Raw genomic sequence first — 14745 nt, forward strand, 5'->3', positions numbered from 1 at the left:
GCAGTAGCTGGTCCTGAAGTATAGGAGGTTTTCCTTTCGGCACAAGGTTTCGGCCGCACCTCATCCTCACTTGTAGTTGTCATGGATACTCCGAGTTAGAGATCTCATCGAGCTTCGACAAGGCCGAGAGGAACAACGACTGAAAGGCGATCGGAGCAGGTAAGTTCGATCTTTCACGGACAGGCTCAGAATTCTCGCAAGGCTCCTCCAGATCAATGTCCTTCCGTTTTAGGACTTGGCCCTCATCAGTGGGAGGGAATAAGCCCAAAGAAGTAGCAGCAGTTGCAGCTGCAGTTGCCTACTTTGCCGCCTTCTTCTTCAGCTTCTTATTTCTTCGCTTAACCTGTTTCCATCCCAAATCTCCCGAAGCAGATTTAGATTTAGCAAGGGTGGAACAGTTAGCAGGATGGGACGGCAATGGTTCCTGAGCGTTGAGTGAGTTTCCTGCCAGCGAACTGGACTCTCCAACATGGGTGGACTTGTTATCAGGCTGAGGATCCTCAGCAGCAATAGTAGAATTTTCCCTTCCAAAAGTAGATGGACGAGAGCCACCTCCTTACCTTTTGCCAAATGCGTCCCCGCTTCATTATTCACCTGAGCGGGTTCAGCATCCTTGGTACCATCATCCGACTGGATTGGAACAGATTCCTTATCGAAACTTTACATTTATGATCGAAAGATTCCGCACTTTAAACAAGCCATTGGCTTCCATTCATATTCGACATCCACTACAACCGATTTCCCCATGGTTTGGTGAATGGTCTCATAGATGGGCCGCTGAACTGTTATTTCCACGCTTTTACCCGGGCAAAAGTTAGCAGACGCCATCTGCTCTGTTTTTCTCATTTACATAGAGTGGTTTCCCGAGAGCACTTGCCACCTTTCCAATGGAATGGCGGACCAGAAGGAGAAGGTAGGTTTTCAATCTCACCCAAGCCGGAAGATTGGAGAGAATCTTTGTTCATCTCGATTCGGTTTCCATTCATTGGAAGGATTAAAGGGATCCTTGCGACAGAACCGTACCTCCTTCCAGATCTTCCTCCCGAAATCCTATCATCCAATCCGCAATAAGAACAGCCCGCGGCCATTCGACATAACTTCCAGCAATGCCGGACCCCATGCTTTCCTTAGAGCATCATCAACAACTTTAAAAGGCAGCCTCTTTCCTATGAAGTAACCCACAAGACAATCAAATAACTTGGGGTCTGCAGCTTCCAAATCCGATTCATCCATCTAAATAACAGGTTCGTTGTTGTCAAAGTGCAGAGGAGTGGATTCCAGATCGTATCCCTTATTGGCACTACTTGCAACAAGCCCACGAGCTGTGAGCCGAGTTTTAATCACCCCTAGGCCGGGTCGCTTTGATCTCGATCTACCCCTACTGCTATTGCGGCCTCTCGTAAATCTAGAAGGAAGTCGAGGCCCTGCGACGCCACCTGAAGGAATCGGGGCCATTCGACCTTGAGCATTCACAGGATTGTCAACCACCGCAGGTCTATCAATATCAGGAGGGAAAGAGGTTCTCTTGCTCGGCCCTTCATCATTCGAATGGGCCCGAACTAATTCCGACTCCATGACAGCAGGAACAATCAACAGAACTCAAGGAACCCAACCCATCGCACACCAGGAAGCCCACGAAAAGAGATGCACCAGGCTACAAAGCAGAGGGGTTTAAAGAGCTGCAATTGCGCCTCTTGCCACGAAAAAATGGCCCTAACCGTCGGTCAACTTGCGCGGAATCAGCACCGGATGGATCGCAAGAGAGTCTTGCTGGAATCGTCCAAGTAGAGAGCATCAATGAACGTGCCCTCGCACCCCGAAATTAATTCTTAATTTCTATTCCAGGACAAGTTTCGAGCAAACCCGTTTGATAATGACTCACAATTTCTATTTCTAAACAAGAAACTATTGATAATTGAACAAATTTCTATTTCTAGGAATAGAAATTGATTAGATAACAACATATGAAATCCTCAAATACAAAAGTCGAAATAATATTAAAACAATATAGGAAATCCTCAAATACAAAATAATAGTCAAAATAATACTAATACATTACAAAAATTGAAAATACAATTTCATGGAATTTCCGGCATATTATTATCCATTGCCATTTTATTAGCAATTGTTTTCCTAAGCGTATTTATTTAGTTTCCCTTCTCGGTTAATGTATCGTTTGCAAACTCATCATGTGTAGGTTCAGACAAGTACTACGGAAGCATGGGTGCCATCAATAGCGCCTATATAGTCTTGTCATTTTATTAAAAACTAGTATTATACAAGATTATTAATAAAATAAAATTAATGGTGTAAAAGGAATATATGAGAATTTTACCTTAAAAGTAACGTTTATGGTTAGGAACCAATCGGGAAGGTCGGTTTTTAAAACTTTTTTTAAGACCCCAAAGGTCAGACTCGAGTCCCTTGCGTCCATATATGCCCGGATGCCCGGTTGCCAAGCTCGAGTACACACTCGTGCCCGGGTTTCTTCAGGGCAGGGGCCAAGCCTGGTTCCTGGCGCCCGTGCCCGACACCCGACTACCACGCTCGAGTACCTGGCTCTAATGGGTCGCCGATGCCCAAAGGCGAGGCGTGGCTCGAGTGCGGCAACCGAGCTTGCACCATCGGGTGGCACCAGGCCCAGGATTATGCTCAAGAAATTTTCACAAATGTTTATTCGATAATTTTCTCCAAACAAACGTATAAAAAAAAGGCTTCTATGATATATTCATTGCTCATATCTCCTACTCCAATATTTTGAATGTGCAGCATTATCTTCATGGGGATCATGACGTCTTGCCAAATATCCTAGTAAAGATTCAATGCCGAATTCCGACTTACTCTCTGACGAATTAGGAACCATTCTATTCTTAAGAACAATTTTTAATCGAAATGATTTTTTTTTTATTCGTTTTCAAAAATAATTTCTAAACATTTTAAGTTATTTGGCAATTGTATTTCTATTCCGGGGAATACAATTATGTTTGGCATCATCCTCAAAATTTTTACTCCAAATAATTTTATTTTAATTTTTAATATTTTTATCAATTTTTCCTTTTTTTTTTTTCTTTTGTTTCCCTTATTGTTCTTTAAGCTCTAGTCGACGGCCTTGCTTTGGGGCAATCATTGGGCAAGGCTTGGTCAAGTACGCCAACCATGCAACTGAGCTTGCCTAGCCATGGCTCTGTTGAGCCTTGCTTGGCTAGGCAAGGCTTGCCAATGGTTGGAGGAGGCCTAGGTGAGGCCCGCTTGGCCATTGCTGAGCTCGCCAAATCTCGCCCTATCCTAGCGAGCCTTCAGCAAGGGTCACCAGTAATTGGTGACGATGATGGTGGAAGAAGAAGAGAAAAGGAAGAAGAACAAAAGAAAAAAAAGATAAAAGAAAAATTGATTGACTTAATTTTAAAATTATTCCAAAAAAACAATCTCGATTCTACTTGAAATCTATTTTAGGAATAATAAATTTATCAAACGGATTTCTTGAAATCTATTTAGAATAAAAAATTTATCAAACGGATTTCTATTCAAAGTTTATTCTCGAGAATAAAAGAATAGAAATTTTTACTATACGCACCCTTAGTAAGTAGCAATATGAAGAGGATGTCCGGTCGTGATCAGCGCAAAGAACTTTCAGCTGAAGATCCAACATATCGAAGTTGTGCATTGCACGTCCGGAAAAGATCCCCCGTTGCTTCGACACACTAAGGGCGCGTTTGGTTGTGTTTTGTTTAAAAATTGTTCAGGGAGCAGAAATAGAAAAAAGTGTTTCGGTTCCCAGGGGAACAATTTTTGAATAAACAACGCGTTTGGTAAACTTGTTAGGAATAAAAAAATAAACAGAAACATGTTTGGTAAATTTGGATAATTTTTTTATTTCTTTTATTTTTCTATTTTTTCTTATTTTTCCTTTTTTTCTTTTTTTCTTTTTCATTTTTTTTCTTCTTTTGGCCGGTCGCCAAGGCCTTGGCCTATGGCGACGGCCGGCCGGCGAGGATCGGCCTCGCCTTGATCGGCGAGGCCGAGCTCGCCCGGGGCGGTGGCTCGGCGAGGCTCGAGGCCGCGGCCCGGGGCGAGGTCGGCCTCGCCGGGACTGGGCGAGCTCGAGCTCGCCCGGCCATGGCGAGGCCGACCCTCGCCCGGCTACGGCGAGCCTCGGCCTCGCCTGGGACGGCGAGCTTCGGCCTCGCCGGGGCGGCGAGCCTCGAGTGTGGCCAAGCGAGCCGCCGCCCTCGTCGGCCGATCACGCCAGAGCCATGGCGGGGGCGTGACCAGGCCAAAAGAAAAAAGAACAAGAAAATAAAGAGAAAAGAAAAAGAAAAAAGTATTTCTATTTGTGTTTGAAACAAGAAACAAGTTTTTGTGTTTCTTGTTTGTTTTTCTTTTGTTCCTGGGAACAAAAGAACAAAAAGGAACAGCAATGCACACAAGTGCGTTTTGTTTTTTTGTTCCCAGAACAAAAACAGAAATTTCTGTCCTGGAACAGAAACAGGGTGCAACCATGCAGGCCCTAAGCTTTCAAATATCCAGAAGTGTTTACTTCAAGGACATGCTCATGTGTCGATGCAGCGCACGGCAATGATTATATTTAAACTGAGCGACTAGCTCACATGAAAATCGGGCAACGTAATGCACATAGAGCAGCATTTCACAGGAGCTCGATTTTAGAAATCTGTTCTGCTAATAAGATGAACAAAGGAAGAAATTAAAGAAAAATCGTTCAAAACCAATCTGAGCGAGACAAGAAAGGAGTGGACTATATACAGAGGTATATCGAACAACCCAGTTGTAGCTCAACAAAAACAAACAACATGACTCCACATGCGGAATGGAACGTTCAGATGGAGAGCCTTACAAGATATAAGCAGCTATAAGTTACATATGAACCAAAGGTCCACAGACACCATTGATGATTTCAATCGAACAGTTGACGAATGTAAGACCAACAATCTTTGTACCGAAATCAATGTGCGGCAACATCTGCTTCGCCTCCAGCAGGGAGCAGCGGTTGCATTTCCGGAGCGCCTCCCATGAACACCTTCGCAATCCTCTCAGTGGGGACGATGGGGAGGTAGTTAGAAACCTTGTACCCTTTCTCCGCAGTGTTGCGCACCGTCTCATTGTACTTCTCGGTGCAATAGGCAGCAGTTGGCATGACGACTTGAGTCACGTGGGGGACGAGAGGAAGCTGGTTGAGCTTGCGCCAAGCCGACACAGCACACTTCTCCATCTTGGGCTCGTACTTAGAGTACAGCCCCTTAGCGGTGGGTTCACACTTGGTGTAGACAGACTTGGCGATTCCTGAGGCGGTGTCGACCACACCAGCCCGCTTGACTTCATGAGCCATGGCTTGAGCTGCCACAGGAGCCTGCTGAGCCGCAGACATGGCCTGGGCAGAAACTTGTTTGACAACAGGTGGTACACGGCTGTCGATCTTGGTCACTGACTCATCAATCTGCATCGTAAGAATACTTCCCACTCAGTACAATGAAAACGGCACAAGCACAATTTTGCACATTTAGTGCGAATATGCAAACAGATAAATCCTAGTTTATTCAACGAAGACTTCGCAAGTGACCTACTAAAGAGATCATATGAAGCCCCTTAATTCTCCGTTTTTAACTTTCATACTAACTCATTGCTCATCACTAGCCTTTATTTTATTTTTTTGGGTTAACCTGTATTCAACTACAAGGCACTTGCCCAAACGGAGATACACACCAAACTCAGGCAGAGCTAACCGTTTTACGAACGGTCGCCCATGTCTTGTACTCCGCACACTGTTGAATCCATTAACCAGTAACCCCATGGGAATTAACAAACGTGCAGTGATAGAGAAAAAACTGTCCGTCAACTCATGCAGAATCAATGAAAAAGAAACAAACCTTGCGGTCGACAAATTTGAGGACTTCGATTGGGACATCATGGAACTTAACGTAAACGGGTCCGACCACAGTTTTGACCGTTCCCTCGACAGTTTCCACTCCAGACTTCAAGGGGCCTGACCTCTCCTTGGCATAAGCATAGACGCTCACGAAGCACAGCGCAGTGTGAACTGCAGCTACTTGCACAAACTCCAGGTACTTCAGCCTCTGCTCCTCTTCCTTGGTCTGTGGGAAAAATGCACAACGTCAGTTTTAAGATAGTAATGCACAACACAATAGAATCGTCATCCACCGTTTGACCAAAAATTTCAAAATGTTCCAACTGCAAACGCCCCATCCATGTGCTCTTTGCATTCGCACAAAATGACGTGAGGATGCGAAGAACAAACATGCCTGAAATTACTGGATAAGAATGCAAAACTACTAGCTCGGCAAACATTCTAGGTCACACGTGTTGTTTCGAGTCATCTCCGCAGTTTACTAATTGAGACATAAATCCTCGATTAAAACTAATCGCAACACCAAAACACTCAAATTCACGTCCATATTGAACAAAAAAACACGAACAACAACATCGCAAATTATCTCCAGATGAAACCAAAATACCCAAATTTTCCTGCGAACGCAAAGCTACTAGCTTTGGCAAACATTCCAGGTCACACTTGTTGTTTCGAGACATTGATCCTCAATCACGACCAATCGCGACCGCAAAACACTCGATTTCGCGCCCATATTCAACAAGAAGAAACGAAAAGCACCGCGAATTGTCTCCAGATGAAACCAAAAACCCAAAATTTTCCAACCCGCCTTATAAAGAGGAAAATTGAAATCCAAAAACCTAGCAACTCAACACAGAGCACCGGCATCGATGCAAAACTAATCTCCCACACCAAACCAGATTCCGCAAAACGAAAAAAAAAAGCAAACAAACAAAGCTGATCAATTTTCAACTTCAAAGGGACACAGAAGAGGAGGACCGAAGACGGAGACTCACCATCTCTTGCTGCCTATTGAGATCGCTTTCGGCCATCGGCAAAACCTGGTTCGAACGCTTGAGGATTATCGGACGAACTTGGTGGTGATCGCTGTTCGGACGGTTGCGAGGTGAGGAATTCACCGCGAGGAAGGAAAACACGATTCGACGCTACGTATAAATAAAAAGAAGAACTCGATTCTTTTTTTTCTTTAATTGGAATCTGGAGGCGAAATTCTAGTTGGATGGAAATTGGAGACAGAAACGCCCCCTATTTATGCGCCCAGCGATTCGGACCGTGTGGGGGAACGAACCGCGGTCGTGCGGCCCCCGGTTTAGGGGGAAAGCGCGTCGCCGCCCTTCGCGATTGGTCGAGATTCGTCGGAGAGAGAGAGAGAGAGAGAGAGAGCTTGACGGTGACGGTGTAGGAGGACGTGGACGCCGTCTTTGGGGGGCGTTGACTGCTTAGCCGCTAAGTCTTTTTCCCGTCGGAGGGAGGCCTAGCGGGGCAAGGAAATGACGTCATCGGGGGACGGTGATGGGACGGTCTCCCAAGTCGTCGTCGACGTCGGAAGAGAAGGGATGGTTCTAGAAGGGCCTAATTCCATAAAAAAATTCCTAACTTCTCTCGATTTATCTTTTTTTGTCCGGAGAAAACCTATAATTAAGGTGAGTCCGTGGGGCCGTCGCTGTTTTGTCCTAAAGCATCCTGAATAAGTACGCTCTTATTGCCATCCGAAGATTTATCTAAAATTCTGAACTTTTTATTTTGTTATAACCATTCATTTTTATTCATTTTTCCATTAAAAATATAAAATGTACGATACACGTGATTTTTTGAAGAGTCGGAGTATATTTTCATCTCATTTTTAAAGCAAATTTTCCTTGACTCTTAATTGCTGAAAATATCTAAAAATTTTAAGCATTACAATTCTTATTAGGAACAAGTGTCGACATCTTTCCATTCAAGACATAGCGGTGGATTTGGGGGCTTCACATTAAGGGATAACTTAAAGATGATAATGCACAATTTATCTTACTCGATCAAAGTGCCATAATGAAGTAAAGCATAAATAGTTTACTAAGGCTAGTTTTGTCATCCGCTGCCTTGTGAGAGTATGAAAACAATACTGAATGCATTAAAGTTTTGTTTCAATTATTTTGATGTAGGCCCAATTTATGGTAGCTTTGGATTGAAGTTCTTTGTTTCTTCAAACGTGGCCCCATTTGTCTTTGTTTTTTCTTGACTTCATATTATACTTTCGATGTTTTCTCTGTTCATACTATATAAAACTATAGAAATATATTAACCGGTAACCTTTTTTCTTATTTTAGCTGACTTTTATGTGCTACTTTTTGCAAATTCACATGGTTGATGTAACATTTTCGTTACTCCATGGATTGGGGGTAGGTTTGTTCATGAAAGAAAAAGTAAAGTAAATCAAGGGTCATAATAACAAGTGGTTTTATGATCTAGATGAGTTGACCTATTTTGAGATTTTATCCTTGGTACAATATAAGAGTTATTATGAAAAATTCCACCATCTAATGTAGTAGAAGATCGGCCCAAAAAAATGTAGTGGAAGAATTTTGAGGGTGCTTTAAAACTAAATGAAGATGATAGTTTGATACAGAAAACGCTAGGACTTTGGGCTAATATTGGCAGTACAAGTGAGATATACCGAACATAATGAAGACGTGGTTAGAGTAGACCATAGAGAAAAAGTTAAAAGTTGTAGGGAAGAGTGTGGCTACTTATACTGTAAGTTGTAGAGGACTTGTATGACTGCTAGCCAAATCAATGGGCCTATTGGGGTCTCGAGTTTATGAGTTGGCATCAGTTATAGATTAGTTGAGGGATGGATAAATACAGAAGTTAAACGAGGCAATTGTAATACTTACTAATGAGCGTGATCATGAAAATGAAGAGGATGACAAGCTTGTTGAGGGCACATGGTAGTCTGCTAATGAAGTGGCTATGGAGAAAAACTAAATCTTTTAAGAAAGAGAATGCATGTGAAGTTGCTAGGTTGTTAGAGATACCTACAGAAATTAACGGTAAATTTCTTAATTAAGTAGAACGAGAAAAGGAGGAGAGAGAGGCTATAACAACAACAACAACCCAATGTGAAGATTTATATAGAGCCCAATACGAACCCTTTGAGCTAAGTGACTCTAATTGCAGCCTTTCTGATGAGTGATGAAGAATAATTAGGAACGAGAAGAGGTGATTAGAAGGAAGAGCACATGCTTATAATACGATGAAATCACAGGGATACCTCAGTTCGCAGTATTCAATGGCCCTAAGCGATTTAAGGAAGCTATCAACAAGGATGCAGCCGTCAAAAGAGCTAAGATTGACTTTTGTCGAGAACGATCAGGCAAGAGTAAAGGCAAAATGTAAGGCTAAAAAACTGCGAATGGCTTATTTATGCAGCAAGAGATAACAACACGGGCTTGTTTCAAGGTGGACTTGGACGAACTTCGAGGCTTTTTAAGGTACCTCGTAAGGCCATGGCCCAACAACGTTCTTGCCGCTCACATGGAAAACTTGACAATTTGGGCCAGTCTTCCGACGAAATCATAGGCTTCTTGGGCTCGGAAAAAATTGAATTTCATTATTAGAAAGTGCAAAGTCAATCCTGGTTTTTTCCTTTGAGTCGGACGATTCTAGTCCGATGAACCATGAACACCATGTTTTTGGGAAAGATACTAGGTGAACGTCGTCCACAACGAATGTTGTGTGTGACTTTAGATAATGTGTGTATAGTGGCTTCTATTGAAGGAAGCAAATGAGTCGACAATAACAATATGACAAGTTATTATCGATAATCATATATCACATCAATTGATGACATTGTGCACACTCTGAAATGATTCTCATTTGATTAATCCTCCAACTAGACTAATGTATGGACTTCCCTCCAGCCACAAGTCGTTTGCAAGAATTTCATGATAGGAGGTGAAGGTGGCAAAGCCGGTGATGATGAAGCATATGAAATTGGTGGAGACAAAGCAAAAGAACCCATAAATTGAAATTTTTTGCTTTCTCCAAGGGTGTCAACGGAAGGATCTATGTTTAAATACCGTTGATATACACCATCCTTTGGTTTTCAGGATAATGCAAGTTTAAACCTCTATTATTTCGCTGAAAATAAATGATTTAGAAAATATCTTCCTAATAATTATTACTCGTATCTCTTACAAAAACAAGTGATTGAAAAATATTTATATTGTTTATGAAAATATCTATATAAAAATTATTGTTAATAATGAAAATATTTTTCATTAATTAATTATTTCAAGCGATATAAGTGATTATTTTTTGGAAAATATATTATAAATTATTCATTTTTAGCGAAATTAATGCAACCTAAGAATAGCATGATTGAGTAAATGCATCGACAATTATGTTAGGACCACAGAAAGCATGACATTGAGTGATGTGATGGGGGAATCAAAAGCACTCCAAATCATTCATTTTCGATCACGAACGGTCAATGGCCAATTAAATTATCAAACTAATATCACCATTTCGTTGGGAGTTAGAAGTAAATGATACTAGCATAGCTTCGAATAAGAAGTAAATGATCTAGCATGATCTCGGACTCTCAAGGACTTTGTGAAATTCGAACTACTGAATGGTGTGAAAACAATGAGACGATATGGAAATTGTGTGAAATTTTATGAAATTAGAACAAACAGCCTAAATTCTCGGAGGTCATGTGTTGCTCGATAATTGAAACCGACCGTTAACTACTAATGGATAGACCAGAGTGCATTCCGGAAATTCAGAAAGACCTATAAAATAGGACGGGAATGCTTTTGTAATCAAAGATGGACATTGGAACCAGAAAACCTAATGCAATTCGAAATTCAAATTACACACTCTAAGCAAAGTCTAATCTAAATCGATATTTTAGAATAGTCTCTTCATCTTCATTTCTTAAGGGTCAAAATTTAATGCGTCATTGCGATTTTATGATCGTCTCACTGTTTGATTTTTCTTATATCTTCAAATGGACCTAATAAACACTACCGTAGGAATAATCTACAAAAATGGAAAGAAAATATTTAATAATAAAAATAATTAGAATTCAAATACAAATAGAATAAATAAAACTTAAATAGATAATAAATTGAAAATATAAAATGAATGAAAAATTTAAATAAAAAAATATAATGCGCACACTATCTATTCATTAGCAATAGTCATTCCTTGGTCGAGGGATCCTTCTTGACTCCGTCTTTAATTGCTATGCATGCTTCAAGTCAATCGACTTTTGCCACATGTCGCATCTTTCACTCGAACTCTTCTCGTTAAAACTCATGATTGATGAGCTCAATAGGCATCCCAATGAAAGGACCTTGTATAATAGTCCATCAATCGGGCCTCGTGGTTTAGTGTATTGTCATGACCCGATTTGAGTTTATTAACCTTTTTTTTCATGTTGCCGTCCAAATTTTAAGCTCGGCATCGACGGTGATTCACATTTTGAAAAATCATGCAGTTTTGGACTTTGCAATTGCATTTCGAAAGAAAAACAAATAATTTGACTTTCGGTAAGGTGGGGCCTCACCGTTTTATTTATTTATTTATTACGAATTATGGACCCATCATCGACAACGTGCCAGCTCAAGGCACTGATCGTTTCGAATTTCATAATCATTTCTCCGAAAGAGACATGAACGTGACTCCCAGCTCTCCTTATATGCACAGTAAAGAAGACAAAAGAATCCAGCTTCATCTTGCAGAAAGACCAAATTCAAATCGGAAGATGCACAGTAGAATTTGATCTCGGCGTCCACTAAATCGAGCATCGAACGCCGATTGCCGACGGATAAAGCGGGCATGACTTGGAGCTTTGGAATCCCGGTTCCGAAGTTCTAAAACTCGCATATCAGTCTGGAAATCGACATGTCCGAGTTCCAGAAGCTCCAGTTTCGACGGTCATTTGCTTTCCGACGTGCGTTCATTCGAAAGCAGATGGCTCATCGGTCGACGCCGTCGGCACCCTTGCTAGAACTTCATGCTATATGGGCTATCGGAGACAATTCGTTTGCATTTGAACTCACGAGTGGCGCAAAGGTTTATACCAGAAAACATGGTCAAATCTCAGAATCACTCCAGGCTCAAGAACAGATCTCTTTCCTCCGTTTTCTTATTTGATTTCGGTATATCAGAGTCAAATTCTCAAGACCCAAATGGCACACAGCTTCTGTTACATTGACATTTTCTCATCATCGAGAAAAAAAAAAACAAATTAAGATATGTATAACCCATCAAAATCCACAACGTAATTTTCTTCAAAGAGAAAGAAGAAGAAGAAGAAGTACAGACAGAGAATTGATTGAGGTGAATCTTTCCGAGCTTCAGCTCCTGCACCTGCTGATGCTGCTGCAGCCGCGGTTGTACGGGTTCGAGGAAGCGCCGGGCTTGCAGTTGTAGTAGGAAGCCCCGCGGCGGGAGCAGGGCACGCTGTTCCGCTGCAGCGCGCCGTAGCTGATGTACTTGCTGGATGCCAGGATGCGCCGGTTCGACTCGGAGTCCATCGCGAACTCTTCCTCCTCGGACATGCACTCCGCCAGAGAGCCCGTGCACTGCCGCGATCCGTTGGCGGGTATGAACCCGAGGTGGCCGGCCTCGCTTGATTGGGCGTCGGCGATGGAGAGGGCGGCGACGGCGAACAGGAGTGCAAGGATCATGAAGGATTTGAGATTGGCCATTGTGGTTCTGATCCCTGGGTCTCTGGTTTTGAGAGGGAGTTGGAAGGAGGTGATGAATGATGGATTGATGATTTCTCAAGCTTGGAGATTTTATAAAGGGGCTGATGCTGGGGAGGGTGACCTGACAACCACCAATGTTTGGATTGACCTGTCAGAGGCACAAAAGACAAATCTTGACCGTTGGAATTAAAACTTAAATCTCCTCATCATGGAACTCTATAATTTAATGACCCAAAACAAAAGAACTCTATAATTTCAATTTTTTTTTCTTTTGCGAATTTATGAATGTCATTACTTATGACATAATTATGATGGAAATGCCATTGCTCGAGGACCGTAGAAACTCTTCATTGCTCTTCTTATTTTGTGGCACGACTTAAAATGAGTGGTTGATGACGTCCGTGGTTTTCGAATTCTTTTCTTTCGATGTTTAGCGTTGTCTCTGAATTTCTTCTTTTTGTTTAATTTGGTCTTCGAATTAATATAAATCCGCTCAATGCAATACTCCTGCCGAGTTCATTACCATGCCGTTTGCTTTTTCATGACATGGATCAACAAGTGAGAACCAACTAAGTAAATAAATCGAGTTAGATTTCCATTTCCTTTATTTAAAAAAATAAGAGGGTTCCTTTTTTTTTTGCTTTCAGCAAAAAAGCAATATATTCTTAATCTTATTTTCCCACGACGACAACCATTGTACCGCCACCATCTTCTCTCTCTTTTTCTTCTCTCTCTCTACACTCCCTCGAATTGGGGGCCGCTTCTTCCAATTGAGGCTCACGGCGACCTCGAATCAGCTCAACGATCATTGATATATATTCACTCCTAAAATCAAAGGAAATTTATTTTATGGCCAAAAAAAGAAGATTTTTTAAAAATTATAATGAACACAAGAGTATCGAATTGGGCACTCTAATGAGCTTTTTTTCTTTTTAATATGGTTTCTATTTTCAAAGTAACAATTGTCGGCCATATAAAACTGAAAATGTGAAGCCAATAGGAGAATATTCCAAAAAATACATCATGGCAATCACGTAGTGAAGGTAGAAGTGGGGAACACATCGATCCATCAATCAATCAATAATAAACTCCATGAGGCCCATTTTGAGTTTCTCCCTTTCATCTTGGTGCATTAAAAAAAAAAAGGGCCCCAAATTCCCTCCGAAAAATTGCTAACTTCAATCGGGACGTGACTCAACCTTTTCACGCATCGTAAAAAAACTCACCAACTTCAAGCCGATATTCAAATTTGGCCCCCATTCAGCGACGTAGTTAGTAACAAACAGAGGTAGAAATATGCGACATCGTTGTCGAGGCATAAGACTAATAATTAATCAAATTTTTTTTTTTTTTGGAGTCTAATGATAAGCAGGCGGAGATATTTTTTTCTCCCCTTTTCAGGGCCACAAAGTGACTTGCACGAAGCCGCGAGAAAGGTAGGGGGGCAAGCCGGCAAAGGCCAATCAATCAGAGAGGGAGATTCTAGAGCGGCGCTTGCGCGTTCTCAAACCTCAAGGCCAGCTGTTCCATGAGACAAATTCCGTGCTTGACTTCTTTATTCTATGGCATATGATCCCCCTACCAATCTTGGTATTATTTAAATCTTCCCAATCTACATCAAGAAATCAACTCCGAAAGCGACAGACATTCCGGTCAGAACTCGATATCATGCTGCATTCGGCTCGATCGTGAGCCTTAGCCGTAGACAAGTCTAGTTCCCGAGTCTCCCCCGTCCCGGTAGCTACGCGATGCCGTACCGACCGAGTGCTTTGACCTTTGCAGATACGCACTAATTTCTGTTCTTTTAACATTGGAACATGCAATGGGTCGGAATGCTTAATTGGTACAGCTGTTTTGCGAGGAGTATTAAAAGGTAGCTAGAAAATAAGCAGAAAAGAAGAGTTTTGGAGTGAATCCTGGAATGTAAGCATGGATCTCAGGGAGATCATGCTTGGCAGGATGCAAGATGGGGGGCCTACCATGGCCAATTCTCGAAGTGTTTGATGGTGACCTGCAAGTCCCCACTTTGAGATTTTTCCCATTATTCTGTCTGATCTGCAGGCTTCCATGGCCCAACGACCATCACAATCCCAATCACGTACATGAAACTCCTCCAGACAGACACCAGACGGGATCAATTCCCTAGAAATGAAGCAACTAAAC

General features: G+C 41.9%; 2 protein-coding genes across 2 annotated transcripts; both read right to left on the bottom strand.

Annotated features, from left to right (window-relative positions):
* Positions 1 to 4659: 4659 nt before the first annotated feature.
* LOC104432287 (REF/SRPP-like protein At3g05500) lies at positions 4660 to 7189 on the bottom strand. Its single transcript, XM_010044756.3, has 3 exons — positions 6877 to 7189; positions 5883 to 6107; positions 4660 to 5452 (listed from the first exon to the last, which is right to left on the bottom strand). Exons 1-3 carry the CDS (start codon positions 6910 to 6912, stop codon positions 4961 to 4963), a joined length of 753 nt encoding a protein of 250 aa, XP_010043058.2. The 5' UTR covers positions 6913 to 7189; the 3' UTR covers positions 4660 to 4960.
* Positions 7190 to 11964: 4775 nt separating this feature from the next.
* On the bottom strand, positions 11965 to 12656 carry LOC104432288 (rapid alkalinization factor). The gene has a single exon (XM_010044757.3). The coding sequence runs from the start codon at positions 12580 to 12582 to the stop codon at positions 12229 to 12231; it is 354 nt and encodes a 117-aa protein (XP_010043059.1). The 5' UTR covers positions 12583 to 12656; the 3' UTR covers positions 11965 to 12228.
* Between the last annotated feature and the right edge of the window lie 2089 nt (positions 12657 to 14745).

This window comes from Eucalyptus grandis, chromosome 2 (assembly GCF_016545825.1).
Source record: "Eucalyptus grandis isolate ANBG69807.140 chromosome 2, ASM1654582v1, whole genome shotgun sequence".
NCBI classification, from domain to species: Eukaryota; Viridiplantae; Streptophyta; class Magnoliopsida; order Myrtales; family Myrtaceae; genus Eucalyptus; species Eucalyptus grandis.

Excerpts from the sequence above, each read along its gene's own strand:
- LOC104432287 (XM_010044756.3), bottom strand. The coding sequence starts at position 6,912 with ATGGCCGAAAGCGATCTCAATAGGCAGCAAGAGATG. Across the intron at positions 6,108-6,876 it reads TCAATAGGCAGCAAGAGATG|ACCAAGGAAGAGGAGCAGAG; the intron begins GTGAGTCTCCGT and ends TTTTTCCCACAG. Across the intron at positions 5,453-5,882 it reads TCAAATTTGTCGACCGCAAG|ATTGATGAGTCAGTGACCAA; the intron begins GTTTGTTTCTTT and ends CTTACGATGCAG.
- LOC104432288 (XM_010044757.3), bottom strand. The coding sequence starts at position 12,582 with ATGGCCAATCTCAAATCCTTCATGATCCTTGCACTCCTGTTCGCCGTC.